We start from the raw sequence: 22,551 nt of genomic DNA, 5'->3' as shown, positions 1-22,551 counted from the left end.
CTGGCTTTGTGGCCAGCAAGCTAACCACTATGCTTTCTTGGGATAAATGTGACTTCAAGACCTGGTACACTGGAAAAAGCAGTAATTCTGGAATCAGAAGACATAGAGTCAAATCCCTCTGATGCCTCTTCCTACTTGTCCTCAGCTATAAAGTGACAGAGATGGATGCGATGGTCTCTGAGGTCCCTTTAGCTCTGAATCTATGCTCGTGTGAGGCTGTGAGGCCTATTGGTTCTCTGAGAACAGAGCTTGCTTGCTTCTTTCTTGTATCCCCACTGCCTGCCACATAGTAGGACCTTAATAAATGCTTGCTGACTAACAAATGAATGTAAACTCCTCGAGGAATGTTTGATTTCTGAATTTCAATAGTCAACAAACATTAAGCACCTATTACGTGCCAGACACTGTACTAAGTGCTATTTATATCTCCATTCCTTGCACAAACAGATGCTGAATTATTAATACTTAATTTGTTAAATCTTGAATTATAGGACTCAAACATTAGCAGAAAGACCGTGATGGAAAAAATTACAGTCTATACACCAACATCTGTTGCAGACAATGAGGAAATCAAATAATTCCACAAATAATCTGATAAGACTGTCCAAATCAAGTGGAGACATACTTTAAACTTGGTAACTTCAATGCAAAGGTGGGCATGGAAAAGAATGACAAAAAATATGGTTCAGGTTTAAGAAACAAAAGATGCCAAGGAGGCACAGGAGACTCATGCTGATAGAAATAGGAATATCTTCTTAAAGAAGAGAGTTGGTGTGATAGACTTAATTCTCAGCAATACAATGGTCCAAGATAGTTCCAAAGGGCTCATGATGGAAAATGCTCTTCAAATCCAGAAAAAAAAAGAACTGTGGAATCTAGATGCAGATTGAACCATACTATTTCTATTGGTTTTGTTCTTGTTGTTTTTCTTATTTGAGGTTTTATCTTTTTGCTGATTCTTCTTTCACAGCATGACTAATGCAGAAATGTGTTTAATGTGATTGTACATATATAACCTATATCAGATTACTTGCTGTCTTGGGGAGGGAGGAGCGGAGAAAAATTTGTAACTAGAAATCTTATAAAAACAAATGTTGAAAACTATCTTTACATGTAAGTGGAAAATAATAAAATACTTTTATGGAAAAAAAAAAGAAGCCGAGTTGGAGGCACTGGACACAATGAGAACCAAATAACATCACAGAAAATGAGTGACTGGTTACTTAGCTTATTCAGAAGTGGTTCCCACCTGTCTCTGCAATTAGGCAACTGATTTGTTATGATAGAACAATGATTTATAGAAAAAAACAAAATTAGAAAAATAAACATGAGAAAATATGGTGGTTATCTGAGCGGCTATCACTATCACCATTTTCTAAGGAAGTAATCATTGTATATCAACAGCTACAATGAGGCCAAAAAAGCCTAGAAATCACTGCAGTCAAAAAAAAAAAAAAAACCAAACCAAACCAAACCACTTGATCTTGCTAAGTGGAGAGCTAAGGCAGTCTGGAAAACCAATCTGAAGATTTAAAGGTACAGATTTGATAGCAGAAAAAGAGACTGACTATTTTCCTTTTCTTTTTTCAGGACAATGAGGGTTAAGTGACTTGCCCAGAGTCACACAGCTATTAAGTGTCAAGTGTCTGAGGCCAGATTTGAATCTCCTGAATCCAGGGCCCGTGCTTTATCCACTGTGCCACCTGGCTGCCCCTATTTTCCTTTTCTTGACAAGAATAATGCCATTTTAGAATAAGCCTCCATTGTTAAATGAGCTAATCCCTGTCCTCCTTCAATTCTTGTGCAAGGTTAACCAAAAGGAGTCTGTACTATCTTGAATTCTCAGGCTAATATCAGACTAGCAGATTAGACATTCTCTGTATCCCTTACCTCCCCTGAAATACAACAAATTGTTCCCGAGGCCACCAGCATAATTATGTTTTCTGTATAATATAAGAACCCGTGGGAAATTATACTTCTCTGTATTTTAACTGTTCCTCCTTGCAATTTGTGACAATATATGAAATAAAGCCTTTTACTTAGTTGTATTCTAAATCGCAATAACATGAGTTATCTCGTCACAACAGGAGTTATCCAAAAAACAAAGGAGAGGCACATGGTGGATGTGAATAGACTATGTGGCATAAAAGCAATATGACTAGCTAATGAAATAGGTTAGTTATTTATCAAGAGCAAGGGGAAAAGGACAACTCATTTACTCCACTGGCATCCACACAATGTCAAGAGATCTCAAGGAAAGCTTGCTTCCTTCTTTCTTCTATCTGTATCCCCAGACAAAAAAAGTTTAGGGGATGCCATGGTCAAGAGTAGCACAGGGTGGGAGGGGGAGAGACAGCTAGGTGGCACAGTGGATAAAGCACGGGCCCTGGATTCAGGAGTACCTGAGTTCAAATCCAGCCTCAGACCCTTGACACTTACTAGCTGTGTGACCCTGGGCAAGTCACTTAATCCCCATTGCCCCGCAAAAAAAAACAAAAAAAAAAGCCAGACACTTTAATAGCTGTGTGACCCCGGGCAAGTCATTTATTGCCTCAAACAAAACAGAACAAAAAACTACACACACACAAAACATCACAAGATGAGAAAAGTAAGCATCCACACTGATGATCTCTCTCGATCTCGATCTCTCTCTGTCTCATATACACACAGCATACTTCCTTAAATGATTTAAAACATTTGACAATCCAGAAGATACACGTTATTGCTTCATGAAGTCAGGTAACTTATTAGAGAAATAATAATAGCTTCGTACAGTTCTAAAAGAAACCCTGAACAAATACTTCAATTTTATAATATCTCTATCAAAATAAATCAGAGCCCACATTTTCAGTGAGGGGCAGAAAAAATAAGAAGATAATTCTGATTTTATAGAGGAATTCTGAGTGCCTTTAAGCAAGTATTTATATCACATTCATGACCTATTCAGTTCAAGAATACATTTATGTGACTTACTTTTCTTTCTTAGGCTTTGTGTTAATGTCTCCCAGGACCATGATGTCTGAGAAGTCTATCCGAAATTTGCTAAGTAAAGTCGCCATCCTAAAACAGACACAAAGTTGTAGATTTAAAAGATGTTTCAATTTTCACATTAAGGGTGAAACTAGTTGATCTGAAAGACAAGAACGAGTCTTTCTAAATTTAATTATTAGAGCCTTATGATGTGTGCTTCGGTTCTGAGGATAGGACATTTTATTTCTACTCCCTTTTGTTGATTTATGCAGCATGGACTGCTCTTCCAACCTCCTGATAATTACTGTGTTCTTGTTGTTTCCTTAAGTAGACTGCAAAATGCTTTGCGAGCTAGGTAGGGCTGTTTTGTTTTTTAAATAACTTTTTAAAATTATGGATTTGATCTGCTCAGAGGTAGGAAGAATGTGTCATGAGGCTTTTTGCAGTTGTGACTTAGCAATGAACTTAGTGGAGTTCCGATGTTTTTCAAAGCTTGTTTTTTTAAACACTGTAGTTACTGGACAAGTTATTCTAGTTCTCCTATTCACTGAGCATCAGTTCACACATGTTTTTCCAGGTTTCTCACAATCCATCCCTTTCATCATTTCTTACAGAACAATCATATTGTATGCCACAATTTATTCAGTCAAACCCAACTTGTTTCCACTTTTTTGTTACAATGAAAAAGGCTGGTATAAGTATTTTCATTTATTTTAGATATATACCAGTCAGTTTTATCACTGGGTCAAAAGGTAAGTGACTTTTTTTTTGTTTATTGACTTTTTGGCCATTATTTCCAAATTGCTTCCCAGAAAGGTTAGTCCAATTTACAGCAGCCACCTATAAGCAGTAGTATGTGTATACTCTCAAAGTCCCTCTAAGAACTGTCGTGTTTTTTTTTGCCTCATTTTCCCAATCTGATGGGAGCAAGGAGGAATCATAATTATTTCAATTTTCATTTGTTTTATTAGTGAATTGAAGCATTTTTATTTTGGTTTAGTTTACATTTCTTTTGGTGACCTTTTATCTACTGGCATATGGTTCTTGTTCATGTTTGTATATATTGTCTGTATCTTACACGTTAGACTTTTATCCAAAAAATTTGCTGTTTCCCTTTTTTTTTTTGCGGGGCAATGGGGGTTAAATGACTTGCCCAGGGTCACACAGCTAGTAAATGTCAAGTGTCTGAGGCTGGATTTGAACTCAGGTCCTCCTGAATCCAGGGCCGGTGCTTTATCCACTGTGCCACCTAGCTGCCCCCGTTGTTTCCCTTCTAATTCCAACTGTATTGCTGTTGTTTTTCATAAAAACTGTTGTGATCAAAATTATGTATCTTTTATGATCCATTCTCTCTATCCTGTATTTGGCCAAGAACTTACCATGTTTTTCATATTTGAGATTCCCTACATGTTTAATTTGTCCACTAAAGCTAATTTCTCTCAGACTGCTTTCCAATTTTTCCACTAGTTTTTGTTGAATCATGACTGTTTTCTGCAGTCCTTGGTGTTCTTGGGCCTTTGTGTACCCTAATTACTACTGACTGACTTTTTGACTATTTAAGAAGTACCAAACAGTTTTGATGATTACTGCTTTGAAGAATATTTTTTTTTTTGAAGAATATTTTAACATCTAGTTCTGCAAGACTCCCTTTGTTCCCACTTCAAAAAAAATTCTCTCTATTGGTTTCCTAGTTTCCTGGAGTTTGATGCTCCAGATGAATTTTTATCATTTTGTCTAGTTCCATAAAACAATCTACGGGTGGTATGATAGGTAAGATACTGAATCAGTAAATTAATCCTGGTAGTCTTGTTATTTTTATCATTTTATACAGCCCATCCATGAGCAACTAATCATTCTCTGATCAATTATGATTTCCTTTATTTCTATAAAGATTTTTATGCCTGTATTCACATAATTATTGTGTCTTAGTAAGTAGATTCCCAGATATTTTATACATTCTATAACTAAACTGAATGGACCATCTTTTAAAAATTGCTTCTGACTGGGGTTTTTTGGTAATATATAGAAAGGTGATAATTTTGTGGATTTCTAGTCTATTTGATGAAGGTCGTAATTATTTCAATTAATGTTTTACTTGAACCCATAGTTTTCTAAGTAAACACATCATATCTTTAAATGAGGTAATTTTCCTTCCTCTTTGCTTAAGCTTATTTCTTTGAATTGGTTTTCTTGTCTTGGTGATACTAGATTATATCAAACAACAGTGACCCCAATAGGTTTAACACTGATCTGATTGGAAATGGCTGTTTTAAGCATTACAAATCATGTTAGCTCTCAGTTATAGAAACTATTTACCACTTTAAGACCAATCCATTTATTCTCAAGCCTTTCAATGTTTTGAACATAATGGGTATTGTATTATTTCAAAAGTTTTTTTAATCTATTGACAGAATCATATGGTTATTTGTGTGAAGGTGTCATATATAACTGAGAATTATGTATCTTCCTTTTTTTTTTTTTTTTTTTTGCAGGGCAATGAGGGTTAAGCAACTTGCCCAGGGTCACACAGCTAGTGAGTATCAAGTGTCTGATGCCACATTTGAACTCAGATCCTCCCAAATCTAGGGCCAGTGCTTTATCCACTGTGTCACCTAGCTGCTCCCTGTATCTTCCTTTCTAATCTCATTCAGTAAGTGCTGAAGATCTACTGTTTCTGAAACACTTAAAATTCTACTCTTATATGAAGAAACACAGTAGGTGGCTGTGGCAATCTCTAATCCTGGAACTGAGTCTGGAGAAAGGACAGAATCAGTGGGACTACAAAGGACAACTGACAAAGATACTGACAAAGTAGTTGTATAATCTAGAAGTACTATCTTATAACTAGTGTTTATAGGTCCTAAATCTTAATCAAAGTATAAATACAAATTATATATGTGTACCTCTCTTTCTTTATATGTACTGTGTATATGGATGTATATATAATTAGTTGACTAAATTATAGACAGAGATACATACAGATAGGTATACCCAAATTTTATGATAAATCCTTTAAATAAATTTTTTCAGACTTAAATATTTAAATTACAGTGCTAAATATAATATCACAAAAGTTTAAAGTATACAATTAATCTGAACTGAGTTTTATGAATTTTCTCTTTAGTTTTTATCTTACGTATATCTTTTCAAGTTAAATTAAAACACTGACACACCACTGAATAAGCAAAATTCATGTTCATTTAGAGTAACTTACGCTCTCCGATCATGATCTATTCTGTTTATTTTTCCACCAATAAATACTCTGATCTTACAGTCTTTCCACTTTTTCTTAGTAGTCAGAAGATAAGGTATCAATAAGGTCAAACCTGATTAAACAATAAAATACAAGTCACTAAGTATGTTCAACTCTTTATGACTTAATTTTAATTTAATAATTCATTCTATGCCAATTACTGAAAATATTTTTAGTGAAAAGCATCGATAACAAAATTAAAAGCAACCTCACCTCCATCATCAAAAAGCCACCAGACATCAATAGTATTTTTGCCTTGTTTTTTCTGAAATTGTGTACTAGCTTCAAGAAGTCTTTGGTCAGCCAAATTTAATGGGGCAGCAGGACCTTTAGGTTCTAAAGGATGGAAACATGCATACATAAAAAAATTTAAGCTTCCCTTTATTTAATCACCTTCCTTACCATTTCCTCACTTTTGTGCAAAAAATTATATTGCTTCCTCTTCCAATGTGTCAACCATAATAAATATAGTTTCTTATAGATCAACTTTAAACATTTAAAAATGAGTTATATAAAACCAAACATTTTAGTGTTCTGAAAGTACCAACAAAAATGCTAAATTTCTTTAATAACTGGCCCAGAAATTCTAAACACAGTTCTTGAAAAACTGTTTAATCTTTTAGACTAGTTATCTTTGACTCATAATCTGGCCTGTCAATGACTTGATGCTCACAAGAACATTTTTAAGAGTATGCTATAAATTGAAGAACTAAATGAAAGTATCTATAAAAAATAATTTACAGTCAATATTACCCACTGAGAAACATTCTATTCATTGTTTGCTTTGGCATTTGATATCTTGAAATTTGTGGTAGGTAAGAGGTTTGGGAATACCTGATTATTAGAATATATATGCAAGTAGTTAGGAAAGAACCCACTTACAGCATGGTTAAAATGAACTATATACCACAGGTGAATAACTATGTTCTCTAGGATCTTTCACCCAAAACAAAGAAAAAATGAGCTCTGAGAGTAGGTCAATAACTATACTCATGAAAATACTACCCAGTTTTATAAAACAGAAATCCACAGGAGGAAATCTGGTTACCAATGCAGAATTATTGTCATTCCAATCATAATATCTACCACAAAGTGTCATGGCATGTATGCAGAGTACAAATTTATTCATGATGAAATAATATGGCTACCAAACCACACTCCTCCAAACTCTCACCTCTACCCTCTAATTCAAGAAATTATTATGTATCTCCCAAGGCTCAGCAGAACTATGAAAAATATGAAAAATATTATAAAAGTTAAATAAAATTTTATTATAAAAAGATTTAGATGGATGCAATTTATGGTCATGAATGAAACTCTTCATTTTCTATTCCTAATTATCTAACACATGGGCCAAAATAAAAACATTCAATCAGTAAAATCTTAACTTTTAGGACCTGAACACTTCCAATAACATTATTTTACAATTTTGTTTATATGATTTCATTTTTGCTGGGTGGCACTGCTTTATGTAGTTGGAATAATCAGTGATCATTTCTTGAATCTGTAATTCACAAATAACTATATTACAACCTCACCATGGAGATAAAGACTTTAAAAAAAATTTGGCGTTAACAGCATGGAAAAAAATGGATTGAAACAAAAAGATGGAAAATGCCTGCCTTTTTTCAACAGTGGTTGTGTTGGAGTCTTGCCATCCTCTTCCTCATCTAGATTTTGTTTAAAAAATACAAAATAGAGGTTAATTTCCTTATTAATGAAATAATGAAAAACTAACAGCATATATTTAAACAAAACATAGTATGAAACTAGTCCATGAGAAAATAAGTCATGATTGAAGAACCATTTTTTTTTTTGTACTGAGGGGTTAAGGTTTTAAAAGCAGGTATATCATGGACAACAACTTTAAGACTTCTGAAAATAATCTCCTTAAATTTTTCCCTGCAAAATGCCAAAAGTTTCTATTGGGGAGTAAAAAAATCTAGCTAAAATCAGCAGAAGAGATAACTTTATACTGTACAAGTTAAGCTACAGCAAAATTGTTGAAATTAAGTACATGTGTAAGTAAATCACACAATTACAAATGTGCTGTTGTACATACTACCATCCTGATGACTAAAAGGTAATATTGATGGCAGGGGAGCACTTTTTAAATACCAAATAAATCCCCAAATATGATGTAAAGAAAGAATTGGGGGGCAGCTAGGTGGCGCAGTGGATAGAGCACCGGCCCTGGAGTCAGGAGTACCTGAGTTCAAATCCGGCCTCAGACACTTAACATTTACTAGCTGTGTGACCCTGGGCAAGTCACTTAACCCCAATTGCCTCACCAAAAAAAAAAAAAAAAAAAAAAAGAAAGAAAAGAAAGAATTGGGAAGTTGAAGAGATGGGATATGATTTTTCAAATAGCTTTTTTTTATACTTGAAGGTAATTATAAATCATTTTTAATGACTCAAATATTTAAATTTAAATTAACCAAAATTTGAAAATTCCAATTAAATATTTTTAAACTTGCATTTCGTTATTGCTTTAAATAGAAATAGCAGTTAAGCTTGTTGCTTTGAGAAAACTCACATAAGTAAGCAGAAGCAAAACCTTCCAGTATAAGTACAACTACATTTTAAATATATATGACTGGATAATGTTTTAAACTTTTATAAATTGAAATAAAGGCCATTTCATTAACTTAATTCTTATTGAAGTATGTACACTACTTTTTTTTGTTTGTTTTTAGTGAGGCAATTGAGGTTAAGTGACTTGCCCAGGGTCACACAGCTAGTAAGTGTTAAGTGTCTGAGGGCAGATTTGAACTCAGGTCCTCCTGAATCCAGGGCTGGTGCTCTATCCACTGCACCACCTAGCTGCCCCTGTACACTACTTTTTGAAACCACTGACTACATAGATAAAAAGTATAAGGACTCACATAGAATAGTTAGTGGCTTGGGTATATACTTTCATATTAGAAGAGGAAAACACATGAACCCAGCCTTTAAAGATTTATAATCAAAAGAAGGTTGATGTTTATAATGATTAGAACTGAGGCACACCTAAATAAATATGAAGTTGCTGGATTCTAAAAATTGAAAAATGCCTTATTACTAAAGGATTTTGCAGAATGACTGGAAAAGATATTTTACACGTAAGAAAAAAGCCAATAATGAATGGAAATGAGAGAAACTTATTTTGTATCAAAGACAAAAATACAAGTATTTTGGCAAGAGAAAATGTGTCTAGAAGTCTAGCAGAGACGACCAAGTAAAGAATTTCTAAATGAAAGATAAGGAGAAGAAATAAATTAACCAAGAAGTGAACAGATTGTAAGCAAAGAACCCAAAGGGAGAATAACAGTCTAAATTAGAAGGAAATTTAATATTTTTAATGAGAAAAAAATAATTAAGATGGAGAAAAAAGCTAACAGTAAAATTTCAGCAGAAGATTAATAGAGATTGGAGAAGAAGAGATGAATTTCACAAATGTAGAAATATTAGCCATGTAAAAATGTGGAGAGTAGGTGGTAAAATAACATATTAAGGTTTGTGATTTGGGAGGAAAGTGATTATTAATAGGGATGAAAAGTAAGGGTATATATATATATATATGATATAGATGGATGATATACAAAGTACTCTCATGTTTAGCTTAGTTAAGCTGGCAGCATGACAGATGGAGATACTAGATTGAGTAGAGGTGGAAGAGTCAGGGTGGAGAGTCAGATTTGGAAGTCATTCATAGCTTTTTCATCCTTGAAAATGAAAACAGAAAGTGTAAATTTGTGGAATCAGTTATCTAAAACTTTCCTATAATGCAAGAAAAAAACTAAAAATCCTTACCAGTCTTTAAGTTCTTCCTACTGGATAGGAAAAAATAATATACTAGGTATATGTGTAGACACATACTGCAGGGTAATACTTGGTGGTTAAACTTATCAGTCGGTGCTAAGGGTCAAAATCAGAGCTGCTTTTTTGGAAAGGGATACTGGGGGGATTATTCTAGGGGAAACAATAATTTATTACTTAGTTTTCCTTTTGTTGTTGCTCTTCAACCTGTAATTATGAGTATAGGGAACAACCTTCATTCACTAATGGCAAATACATACTTTAACTGTAGCCAATAGTTTTTTAGGGGCATGCCTAGGGACTGAGAAATTAAGTGACTTTTTTAGGGTTATACAACTGGTATGTATCACAAAAAGTCTTCCTAATTCTGTGGCTGGCATTCTATTCCCTACACTATTGTTCCTCTCTAGATATACCTTAATATTAATTTTTGAAGATTCTATAAAGAAAGACCATTTAAAAATTTTCACATTCTACAAATAAAAACAATGTAACAAGAACTTTTTAATTTGATAAAACTTAAATAAATAGCATGTCACTTCAGAATAATCAATGCCATACATATAGAAATAATCAGATAATGCTAGTGCTTAAAAGGGACCATAATACCCTAACCACCACATTTTCAGCTTGGAAAACTAAACCTTTAAGAGGTTCAGTGACTTTCCCAAATGCACAATGTAGCACAACTGGAATCAGAATCCAAAGACATAGGATTTGTAAGTTCAGTGTTCAAATTCTGAATCACCAACTTCCTTCCAATTTAATCTAAATTCTAATGTTCTATATTATAATAGCTTTAAGTATTTGCAATTTTGTGGGATGGTTCCTATATACCTAGAATAATTGTTAAGGGTAAATTAACACCTGGAATTGAAAGTACAAAATGGAAAGACTGTACTAAAGACAGGGAATACGGCCTAATTTCAATTATTTAAGAAACAAAGAACACAATATTGAGCAAAGGTTCCTAAAAAAGATAGTATGTTGGTCATAAGAGATAAATTATTATGAACACACTTGTTTGGAGAAATTTAAAATTAAGCAGAAATGAAGGTCATCTACAATTACTATTAATAGTGAACAGTGTTTGAGAAATTACCTTTATGCATAACAGGACTTTTCTCATCAGATGGTTTTGAAGTGTCAGCATCAGTTTTTCTGCTATATTCTACACTTAGTACAACATCTTTAGAACCTGGAGATTTTTCCTGAGATGACAGTAACTCTTCTGTGAATATACAAAATATCCAAAAAAGTTATTTTAATTCAAATCTCACTTCAGGGGCCAAAACAAGTTACGTTTTTCAGGTCGTCTTAAAGGATACATATTTTAGTGAACTTAAGATATAATTTTGATAAATTTTTTTACATAATAAAATATGGGTTAGATATTTGTTTTGTAATAATCAATGGGATTCCTTGAACATAAAAACAAGCCCATGCCATAAATTTTATCAGCAAGTTTACGCGTGTGAAAAACTTAAAATGTATGCCCCCTGTAGATTTTTTTTTAAAGTGAGGCAATTGGGGTTAAGTGACTTGCCCAGGGTCACACAGCTAGTAAGTGTCAAGTGTATGAGGCTGGATTTGAACTCAGGTCCTCCTGAATCCAGGGCCGGTGATCTGTCCACTGCACCACCTAGCTGCTCCTGTTACTATGAAATTTAAGAGATTACTAATATGTCTGCTTTTCTTTTAGAAAATTCTCACCATACTATGTTTATAAACATTGCTAGAAAACACTTGCATTTATAAGCACTGCTATAAAAATTATCTTTTTAACTTATGTATTTCTTCACAATGAAAAACTTTCACATAAGATTTACCTTGTCCTTGAAGATGAGAAATATCCAGGCCTTCCTTTAAGCGAATAACCACTACTCCATACTGGATGTCAAAGGCATCACTGCAAATAGGGCAAAGTTACAAAAATAAAATACTGGGATGGTTTCCTGATCTGTTAAATCACAAATCTGGGCTGGATGTTCTCCAGAGTTCTCTTTAGTTACAAAAATTTGGACTCATGTGAGTACATGTGTAATCTACTTCTCCACTCTTGTGGAAGCACCATTATCCTTTCAGTCAACCAAGATTACAATTTTGGAGTCATCCTTGGTTTCTTAGTGCACATATCCAAATCATTTGCTGAATCTTAGTTATTTCTATCTCCATAAGATTGCTCACATACAATCCCTTCTTGTCACTCACACAGCCACCACTTGAGATTTGGCCTCCCACCCAGCACCCCCCTAATACTATAATTGCCTCCTATTTGGTCTTCACTTAATAGTATTGTATTTTTTTGTCCAATTACATGTAAAGACAATTTTCAACATTCATTTCTCTAAGATTTTGAGTTCCAAAATTTTCTCCCTCCCTTCCTGAGACAGCAAGCAATCTGATACAGGTTATTTATCTCCTATTTGGTCTTTCTGCCTCTTCTTTTCCTACTCCAATCCATCTTCCACTCAGCTGCCAAAGTGACTTTCCTAAAACTGATGTCCGACCATGTAATCCTTCTACTCAACAACTAAGTGACTCCCTATAATTCTACAGATACATACTCCTTTCTTTGGCACTAGTACAGGTCAGTACTTTTTATTCAGTTGTAAGAGTTTTTAGAATGTAAGCTCCCTTGCTCTCGCTCTCTCTCTCTCTCTCTCTCTCTCAAGTAGAGATTATTTTATTCTGTGCATTGGTATAATTTGTTGTGTGACTGATAAAAAGTTGGCCAGAACTTTGAAAAATTAAATTATTGGCCTAGGGTTACACAAGTTGTTGGAGGTAGTACTCAAACCTAGGTCTTTCTGGCTTTGAGGCTAGCTTTCAACTTCTCCAAGTTGTCTTTCTAAATTTCAGTTAAAGTGAGGTAAAATTTGACATGTGATGTTAAAAGTTTTATAATTAGCTCCTTTCTTGGATTTCTGGGTATCTCTAATGCTATTATTCCTATGTAGTAGCTTCTATCTTTGATATCTAGGCTGGTGGACATAAATTAGCAATTTTATTCCTCCCAACCTTTTTAGGCCCCTAAATCTGTCTGGGGACAGATTTAAATTCAGGTCTTCCTGATCCCAGGAACTACACCACTAGCTGCCTCCAAAGAGCTAGCTTCAGTCAGGAAGACCTGGGTTTAGATCTTGCCTCTGACATAAACTAGTTATATGTCCTCCAACAAGTCACTTAACCTTTAAGTCTTGCAAGCAGATTTCTCAGATGTGAACTAGAACATGGGAAACTAATTAATGAGTTGGGTAAAAAGAAGACAATGAATGATTAGAAATCTGTCTACACAGAATCTTATACTCACTGAAATATATTAATATATGTATCCACATCCCTCATATCGGTTTGTAGCCAATCTTTCTTAAATCCAAGGACAAGTGTGTTTGGTTTCATTCGGCCTAGACCAGCAGCCTATAAAATACAAGATAAAATAGAAGGAAATATATCTTAATTTTTATTTATATAAATGAAAAATTATATTATTTTGTCTTCTTTGCTTTCCATCTCACCTGAAAAATGGTCAGTTTGTTTTTGCACTCTCAATTTTTTATCCTTCCTTTATAGTCCTACATTTACTGCAAAATTTCAAGTTAAAATCACATGGATTCTAGTGAGGCAACCTCGAATCTCTTCCTATTCCAGTTAATTCTCAGAAGAATTAATTATATTTCACAAAATATACCTTACCCCTCCCCACCCCACACCTTAAAAAAAAATTAATTCCATTTCTCATTATTCCCCAGAATGACTTTGTTACAGTCAACCAAACGTGCTTGTTACTTGTTCTATTAACATGACTTTCTCATTCTCCTATTTGTTAGCATTTTCACTTGCATACCTTCCTTACTCAATGCTCTTTCATATTTCACACTTCCTTCAAAATGTAGTTGAAAACTCTCTTATTCTAGTAAGCGTACCCTAATGAACCCCTTCTCAATTTGGCTGTTCCTTTATCATGATGAAAAGAGCAAAGTGCTAAAAGATGGATGATCTTGGGTCTATTCCTGGATCTTTCAATAGATACCTATATAATCTTAGCTATTCTTATCTCATAGTTTCCTCACCTGTCAAATGGCAATATTATTTCTACCCTGCTTCATAGTGGTGGTGTATGGAACAGATGAAATATTAAACAGGAGAGCCTTCTGTATAGTTCTTTCAACTTTCAAAATGGAAGGCAGGATATTTTGCATTACTTAAGTTTTGTGTTCTATACTCTAATCTCTATTCTAGTGGAGATTATTGTGATAAAAAGATAGCATTGCACATAGCATATGTTCAAGAAATGTTATAGATTTTGAGTACATCTGGAAAGTGGCCAAAATATCTGTCAGATCTCTTTAAAAGGCTTGTTGCAAAACAACAAAGTCTAGTTGGCACTTTGAAATACCTGCCTGTTCTAAAGAGCTGCAGTGATGTCACGGGCTGTCCCCTGCACTGCCTCTGCCACCATCTGGGCAAATCCTGGCTTTATCCACTGAATCTTTCCTGTGCAAGCTGCTAGGCTGATTTCATGATTAGCCAGGGCTTTCATGAGGAAGCCTGGTAGCTTCAGGGCTTGATTTAAATCCTTAAAATATCATCTGAAAACTGAAACATCTAGAAAACCTTACCTCCTCCCTTTGGATGCTGCAGTGTCCTGTACTCCATGACACAGGTCAAAGTCTACCGTGATATTAATACTTATGATCATCAACGAAGAAAGAGATCTAATTCTGTATGATCTCAACATATGCTTGAATAACACCTTATCAGAGGAAGGCCTTTATGAAGTATATTTTAATTAAACAGGGTTATCTTGTATTTTTTACCATTTTCTGCTAATAAGTACAAGCAGTGGTCTGCTGTATTGAGTGGGACAAATAATCAATTAAAGAAGAATGGAAGGATGTTTCAGTAAGGACCCAGCAAAGATAAATTTGCAGTGGACCCGGTTAGTACAGTTGCATAATTTTTATTTAGCCTTTCCTACATACAGTTTAGTATGCCTGTGTAATTTCATTTTTTTTTGAATTTTAGTGTGGCAATTGGGGTTAAGTGACTTGCCCAGGGTCACACAGCTAGTAAGTGTTAAGTGTCTGAGGCTGGATCTGAACTCAGGTCCTCCTGACTCCAGGGCCGGTGCTTTTATCCACTGTGCCACCTAGCTGCCCCACCTCTGTAATTTCTATCTCAAATATTATACTATATTATAAATTCTGCCTTCTCCTCCTGGTACTCACCTTATGAACAGCCACTCTTCTAGATAATAAGAATGGGATTTTTGGAATGATTTAACGCACATATTTTTTTAGAGGCTGTCTAGATAAACATGAACATATATGCCTTTCTTTTCTCTTTATATATTTTCCTGTAGCAAGTAGAGGCTTTTGAAACGATTCTATTGACTCTTCAAAAAAAAGCAGAAGCAATGCTAACTCCCTTATTACTGGATCGAGTGCTCAGTATCACGCCCACAAACAAAGGGTCATTCAAAAACTGAAACAGTACTTTAAAATTTAGCAATATGGAATGAACAAACAAACAAATCTAAAGCAACTAAGGGTGGGGACTGACTTTAATGGTAGACAAAGGGTTGGCTGATTTGACAGGCACAGCAAACAGGAAAAAGAAAGTGAAGAGAGCTCTCATAGGGACAGTGCTGGCAAAGACCAGTTCTAATCTTGTCAGAAGAAGGAATATTTTGTAAAATGTAGTTTGAAGAAGTAATAATGATAAATATGAAACTGGTTGGTATTCTGGGTCATTTAAGAGAGAAGTTCACCTTAGTTACATAAGGTGAACTATGCCATTGTAGGTTTCACTGGACTCTTATCATCCTCAATGAGTGATCCTGACTTCACCTTCTGAGTCACCTGGTAATGAATATTGTAATGAAAGGTTCAAGATTTAGAATCATGTGCTTGAATTTTTGTACCAGCACTGCGACTAAGCAGCTATGGGATTTTCAGGGAAGTACTTAATTAACTCTCTCCTGGATTGCAATTTCTTTATTTAAAAAGGGATGAGACTGGACTAGACTATCTTTAAGGTCCATTATTGGTCTCAAATTCTAGGAGATGACGTTGATCACTTTGAATAAGATGGCTGTAACTACCAGTAAGCCACACTCTGAGCAAAGAACTGTGGTTGCTGTTTAATTTCTTTTGTAAAAGTCATAACATAATTTACCTGCATTAAGTATTGTGCTCCATCTCTCAAATCATCAGCATGTACTGGGGCATAAAAAGCCTTCATCTTATTTTTAATAAGCCATCGTTGGTATTTTGCTTGATCAATAGATATCTCCTTCATGGCTTGTCGGCGAGGACCCTTTAAAATAAAAAAAAAACCATCATGAATACCTTTAATCAAATATTTTTCAAAATTTGCATTTTTATAAAGAAATTAGATTTTCAAAAAACTTCAGGGTTAAATTTTTATGAAAATTTAAATCCATCACAAATCTACTATGAAAAGCCTAGATTTGCAGCAAAATATCCAAAGAAAATATGACAAGTTGAGGCTAAAATGAATTGAAGGGAAAGGATGAAGCTTCCATGCTGTCTTCCATGCTACTAGTATAAGTAAAATGAAGACAAGGATGAACATAAGAAGTATGGGGGAAAAAACTGAATTGATGACTAAGAAGTTTAAATGTTAAAGAGTGGACAGAAGGAAGTTGAATTACTTAATAATGAGGGTGAAACAGATGCGAATGTAACAAAGAGGAATGTGTGAATTTCTGGTTAATAATCAACAAAACCTTAGGTCTAAACTGTCATGAACTATACCTCTTCTTTTTCTTCTTCAGAATTTCCTTCAAATGATATAAGGAATGGGATAGGAAGGAAATTAGCTTTTCTAAATAATTGTTCTCAAATAAAAAACTATTCTCAACTATTGTGATGCTTGGGGATAATTTATAGTAAACAGACATTTGATTTGTATACCTATCATGTAAAAATTTTTCGGCCAAAAAGGGGTTGGGAGTGTAAAAAGTTTAAGAAGGAAGAGAGAGGGAGGGAGCGGGAGAGGGGAAAGAGGGAGAGGAGGGCACCTTTATTTCACCCAGGCAGAAAAACAGATATAACTTATATCATGTGATAAAAGATAATGAATGGCTTGTGAGCAAAATTAAATTTTTACCAAAAAAATCAGGTTTTGACCTTCATCTTAGGTTTATCCTCATACACAGTGGCAGTTCTTACCAATTCTTTTGTTCCTAAAGTTAGGCAACCTTGCTCCCCAAACAATTTGAGAAACAAACAAGAAATTAGTTCTACACTATCTGAAAAAGCAAAACCAAACCAAAACTGAGAATTCTTCCATAGCAATTATCTATGGCCAATAACAATAAAAAAATCCTCAAAAGATTTCCTATGCATGGAGATTCTACAGAACTTTCTTTTGCAGAATATTTCCTTACTTTCTGTCTCAAACTGAAATGAAAAAACTCTAATTTTAATGTTACATTAACCATAAATTATATTAGTGGAAAATGGGCTCACTCATTCAAAGTCACATTTAAGGTATTATAATAAGATATTCAGAATATATCATCCTACAAAATGCTAAGAGGTTTATTATTAGTTTATTGTGTTTAATGAGTTGTTGACATTTCTTTAATTTGATTCTTTTTATAACTGATTTAGGAACAATACAGTAGCTGAAACTAACTGACTGAGAGCACCTCAATCTATTGGTACCTAGCACTTCCCTGTTCCTGCCTAGTCTCCAATATTTAACAATTAATGTCTCTTGATTCTTTTCTTTGGGCTTTGACAGGACCATGGCACTCTGAAAATCTGTCAGCCTCCAGAAGTAACACTAGTACCAATAATTATTTCAGTCATAACTGGGGTCTGTTTCACTACAACTACTTCAGATTTGGAATTGGAGGCAATTTATCAGATGCTTAGCTGCAGTTCAAATATCAAGGAGAATTGTTTCAGTGAATGAGGTGGTAGTTGAAGCTGCTAGATGCTATTATCAAATAGTTAAAAAAAATCTGAGGCACGGTATTGTGCCATTGCAAGACTTAGGCATCAGGAGACTCAGGTTTGCCCCAGCAGTTTCATAAGGAAGTTGGCAATAAGAGATACTAGCAAAAATAACAAAGGACTGAGGCTCTTATTTTTAACAAATAATGGAAACAAGAGTTTCCATTATTTTGCAGTGACCTTCATGGAGTGAATGACTTTTGTTTTTGGATTTCTCCATCATGCCTTCATGCCCCAGAAAATTCATTGTTACCCTGCAAGACTGAATTAGACTTGGTACTGAGATCTGACTAGAGATCAGAGGCATACAAATTTCCATTTAAGGAGGGGGCCCAGCACAGTCTTCTCCCCATTTCCCCCCAAATGCACTGCTTTTGGATTTCTCTATCATGCCCTTGCTCAGGAGTAACCACTTCTTTCCACTGCTCCTTTTTAGCTTCCTTTTGTGTGTTGCAAAATGACTGTAAGCTCCTTGAGGGCAGGGACTGACTTTCCTTTTAATTTTGTATGTGTCCCCAGTGCTTAGCACAGTGTCTGGCACATACTGGTGCTTGGTAAATGTTTACTGAGGTAGTTACCTTCCTAGAAGGGGAGGTGAAGATGCCTAAGGAAAGCCTCTCCACTTTGCATAAGGGAGAATGAAGTGTTCTGTTGGAAAATAATGACTTCAATGTAAAAACTAAGAAGAAAAATAACTAAAGGGGTTAAAAGAGAATCCTTGTCTATACAGAAAGACAGGGGAGTAGAAAACAGTAACCGGAAAAGAAAAGCAGTAAGAAGGCCTGAACACTTTGGAGCTAAATAACAGACATGAAGCTCTTCCCAAAGAGGGGAGCCCTAAACATTCTGAAATAAAGGAAGAGAGAGAATTTAAAGCAACAAATTTTACTTTTTTTTTTTTTGGTGAGGCAATTGGGGTTAAGTGACTTGCCCAGGGTCACACAGCTAGTAAGTGTTAAGTATCTGAGGCCAAATTTGAACTCAGGTCCTCCTGAATCCAGGGCCAGTGCTCTATCCACTGTGCCACCTAGCTGCCCAACAAATTTTACTTTAAAGAAGTAACATCTATGAAACACATTTACCTTATCAGGACACTTCACTTCTTTTTTTTTTTTTAAAGTGAAGCAATTGGGGTTAAGTGACTTGCCCAGGGTCACACAGCTAGTAAGTGTTAAGTGTCTGAGGCCGGATTTGAACTCAGGTACTCCTGAATTCAGGGCCGGTGCTTTATCCACTGTGCCACCTAGCTGCCCCAACACTTCACTTCTAATAAGTCATATTATACAATATCACGATAAACAATGGGGAAAAATTTGTAACACAGAAAAAAAAAATAAACACTTACCATGTGTACATGACCACAGACCATCAAACCAACATTTTTTGTAAAAGCATGAACAAGATGAAGCAAAGCTGGACGTGAGTTTGGAGAACCTGTCATAACAAGACACTGAGGCCTAATGTAAGATTAAAAAAGAAAAACAAAAATTAGAAAATCTTGGGTTTTCTGTACTGATTAATGGCATGATCTTATTTTTAGTTGTCTTCCCTAAGATGTAACAACATCTCTGCATTGTCATCCCAAGGGCCACATCATGGGACTAGGTCTAGTGTGATCACTTTATAACAAGGTCTTATGGAAATTCCTTTTGATAGAGTGTAATTGTTGCCACTTTATGCTCAAACTAGGTTTTTCTACTTCTCAGACTGGGAACAATTCTGATCAAATCAAAAGGAGGCACATTGACTATACCATAAGCACAGTGCTGCCTAAGGCTCAGAGAAAGAATAATTTTCTATTTCAACTTTAATTTCCAATTCTGACAATATATTAAGTACTAAAATTAAATATTATTTTCTGTCTATAAAAACAAATGGAAGAAAAGGTTCAGAAACCTAACTTGTAAAAATATTCCTAAATGTGGATTTCTTCTAACTCATCCAAAAAAAATTTTTTTTTTTTGCATTTTCAGTGAAAACGCCTAGGTGACTGTTTATTAGTAACTTTAAGATCTGGAATTAAATGGAGGTAAACTAACAAATCTGACTTAGGAACTAAATTGATTAATATATGAAAAAGAAGAATTACCTTTACATTTAAGTACATGCTAAGTACAAACATAAATTTAGTACAAGTGTTATTCTGGTTTCCTAGCAAATTTGTTGAATGGGTAAATTTACTAAAGGCTAATTTTTGTACATGGAACATCACTAAGTGTAGTGCTGGTAGGGCTTCCAATCCTTTATGGATACATATACACACAAATACATACACACACACATACACATACACATATATACACAATGTCTAGGAAGGTACAGTAATAATAAATTATATTTATATTGTAAACTTGTTTTACTCTGCAAATTCTGTCTCATTTATTCTTAAAAAAAAAATCCGAAGTACTTCGGGTGGTAAAATTCTTATTTTACAGATGAAAAAAACAGGTTTGGGAAGCTGAGTGATTTGCCCAAGGTCACAAAGCTACTAAGAGGGGATATGAATTCAGGTTTCATTTGACTCAAACTCCAGTAATCTTCTTATCACAACATGCTGTGGCAACATATTTCTTATTGATAGCCAATACATTAATCAACAAGCGTTTATTAAGCACTTACTATATGTAAAGCAGTATGCTGAGTTCTGAGAATATAAAGATAAAAGCAATTTAGCCTCAAAATTACTTACATTTTATCAAGGTGAGACAATGGGGTAGGGGATATGTAAGGAAAGGTTTTATGTAGCATGAGGTAGTTCTTGAGATGAGATTTAAAAGAAATCAATGATTCCAAGAGGTAGACGTGAGACAGAAGAGCCTACCAGGCACAAATGACAAAGGCACAGAAAGGAAATGAAGTGTCATATATGAGAACAGCAAGGAAACCAATATTATTGGACCATGAAGTGTGGGGAAGGCAGTAATGTATAAAGACTGAAGAAGCAGGAAGGGGCCAGGTTCTGAAGAGACTTAAGTGCCAAAGTAGATCACACTTGATTTTAGAAATAATAGGGAGCCACTGGCATTTACTGAATAAGGGGGTAAAACACAGAACTTTAAGAAAGCCTCTTTAGAGTGACTTTTTTTAATCATAAGAGTATTTTATTATTTTCTAGTTACATGTAGAGATAGTGACTTACTTATTTGAGAAAGATCGAATAAGATTATTGCAGTAGTCCAGGGTGAGGAGTGATGAAGGCCTGAATATTAGGGCGATGGTAGAAGTGTGGGAAAATGGTATGGAGACAGAGATAAGACTGGGCCATTGATTGGATATGTGTAGTGACTGAGAGTGAGGAGTCAAGGGTGACACTACAGTGGTGAACCTGAATGACTAGAAGGATATGGGGCAATAATACAGAAGTTTGGAAGAGGGGTGTGGCCTGGGGATGGGTGTGAAGAGTTCTGTTTTGGAGAGGTTGAGTTTGAGATGTCCATTTTCAAAGTAACAATAGGCACCTTTTGATGTGGAACAGGAGTCCAGGAGAGAGAAAGGGGCTAAGTATATCTGAGTTTTCTGCATAACTGAATCCACGAGAGCTGATGAGGTGGGAATAGGAAGAGAGGGGAGAATTCTGGACAGTCTTGGGGGAATATACCGAATTAGTGGGTGATGTGGACAAAGCTCTAATAAAGAAGAGTAGGAAAGAGTGGTCAGACAGGAGAATCAAGAGAGAGTAGTGCAGCAAAAAGTAAAGGATCATCATTAAGAAGAGGCATTTGGATTATGCAATTAAGACATTGTTGGTATATTTGAAAAGGGCAGTTTCAGTTAAAGATAAGGTTGGAACAGCCCACAAAGATCTGAAAAGAGTTAGAGGAAAGAAGTGAAGGCACAGAGTACAGATGGCTTTTAAAATTATACTGGCTTCTAGTTCCTTCTATTGCTCAAGCACCAGTTCTTAGATATTATCTTAGAAACTGGTCTTAGAGCTCTTTTCCTTGTTCTGCTTGGAAATAGACTCAAAACAGTGCCCTTAAAACATATTATGAATCCTGCCCCCTCTTCTTTCCTTGCCCAGAACTCTCCTCACTCTTTGCTCTCATGGCCAGAGACCCCTTTGGCCCTTGTGACATAACATCATTATATTAAGTTAAAAGGAGGTTCTTTAAGAGGAAAAACAGTAACTAAAACAGGTCTTTTAAATGCAACTACTATATAAAATTTTATGTTGTACATTTGAAAGTCCTCTTAACTATAATGCTGGAAGGACTTTAGAGAACTACTAGCCCAAACGCCTAATTTTACCTATGAGGACACCAAATACCCAGTGCCACTATCCTGGTGTAGGCCCTCATCACCTCGCACCTGGACAATACTCTGCTTGTTAGCCTTCCTTCCTCAAGTCTCTCCTTATTCCAATCCATCTTCCATTCCCGTGTCAAACTGATACTGAGCTTCCTAAAACACAGGTCTGACCATATTCCCCCTCCTGTTTCCCACCTAATTAATAAATTCTAGTTGCTCTTTATCAGTTCCAGGATCAAATATACAATCCTCTATTGGCATTCAAATCCCGTAATAACCTTGCCCAGCACC

The 22,551-nt window shown here is 35.1% G+C and overlaps 1 protein-coding gene across 2 annotated transcripts in view; it reads right to left on the bottom strand.

Moving 5' to 3' along the window:
• SLC12A2 (solute carrier family 12 member 2) overlaps positions 1 to 22,551 on the bottom strand; it is a 130,744-nt gene that overhangs the window by 7,375 nt on the left and 100,818 nt on the right. The window contains exons 16-24 of one of the 2 annotated variants that reach the window (XM_043969701.1): positions 19,358 to 19,469; positions 16,202 to 16,342; positions 13,335 to 13,441; positions 11,851 to 11,930; positions 11,124 to 11,252; positions 7,846 to 7,893; positions 6,437 to 6,559; positions 6,185 to 6,296; positions 2,974 to 3,060 (exon numbers count right to left, since the gene is read on the bottom strand). In XM_043969701.1, coding sequence (XP_043825636.1) covers positions 2,974 to 3,060; positions 6,185 to 6,296; positions 6,437 to 6,559; positions 7,846 to 7,893; positions 11,124 to 11,252; positions 11,851 to 11,930; positions 13,335 to 13,441; positions 16,202 to 16,342; positions 19,358 to 19,469 — 939 coding nt within the window. The remainder of the gene's footprint in view (positions 1 to 2,973; positions 3,061 to 6,184; positions 6,297 to 6,436; positions 6,560 to 7,845; positions 7,894 to 11,123; positions 11,253 to 11,850; positions 11,931 to 13,334; positions 13,442 to 16,201; positions 16,343 to 19,357; positions 19,470 to 22,551) is intronic. The other variant, XM_043969710.1, reaches the window with a different exon arrangement.

This window comes from Dromiciops gliroides, chromosome 1, assembly GCF_019393635.1.
Source record: "Dromiciops gliroides isolate mDroGli1 chromosome 1, mDroGli1.pri, whole genome shotgun sequence".
In the NCBI taxonomy this organism is placed as follows: domain Eukaryota; kingdom Metazoa; phylum Chordata; class Mammalia; order Microbiotheria; family Microbiotheriidae; genus Dromiciops; species Dromiciops gliroides.
The sequence above is the reverse complement of the archived record's forward strand: the minus strand, read 5'-3'. Positions and strand labels throughout refer to the sequence as shown.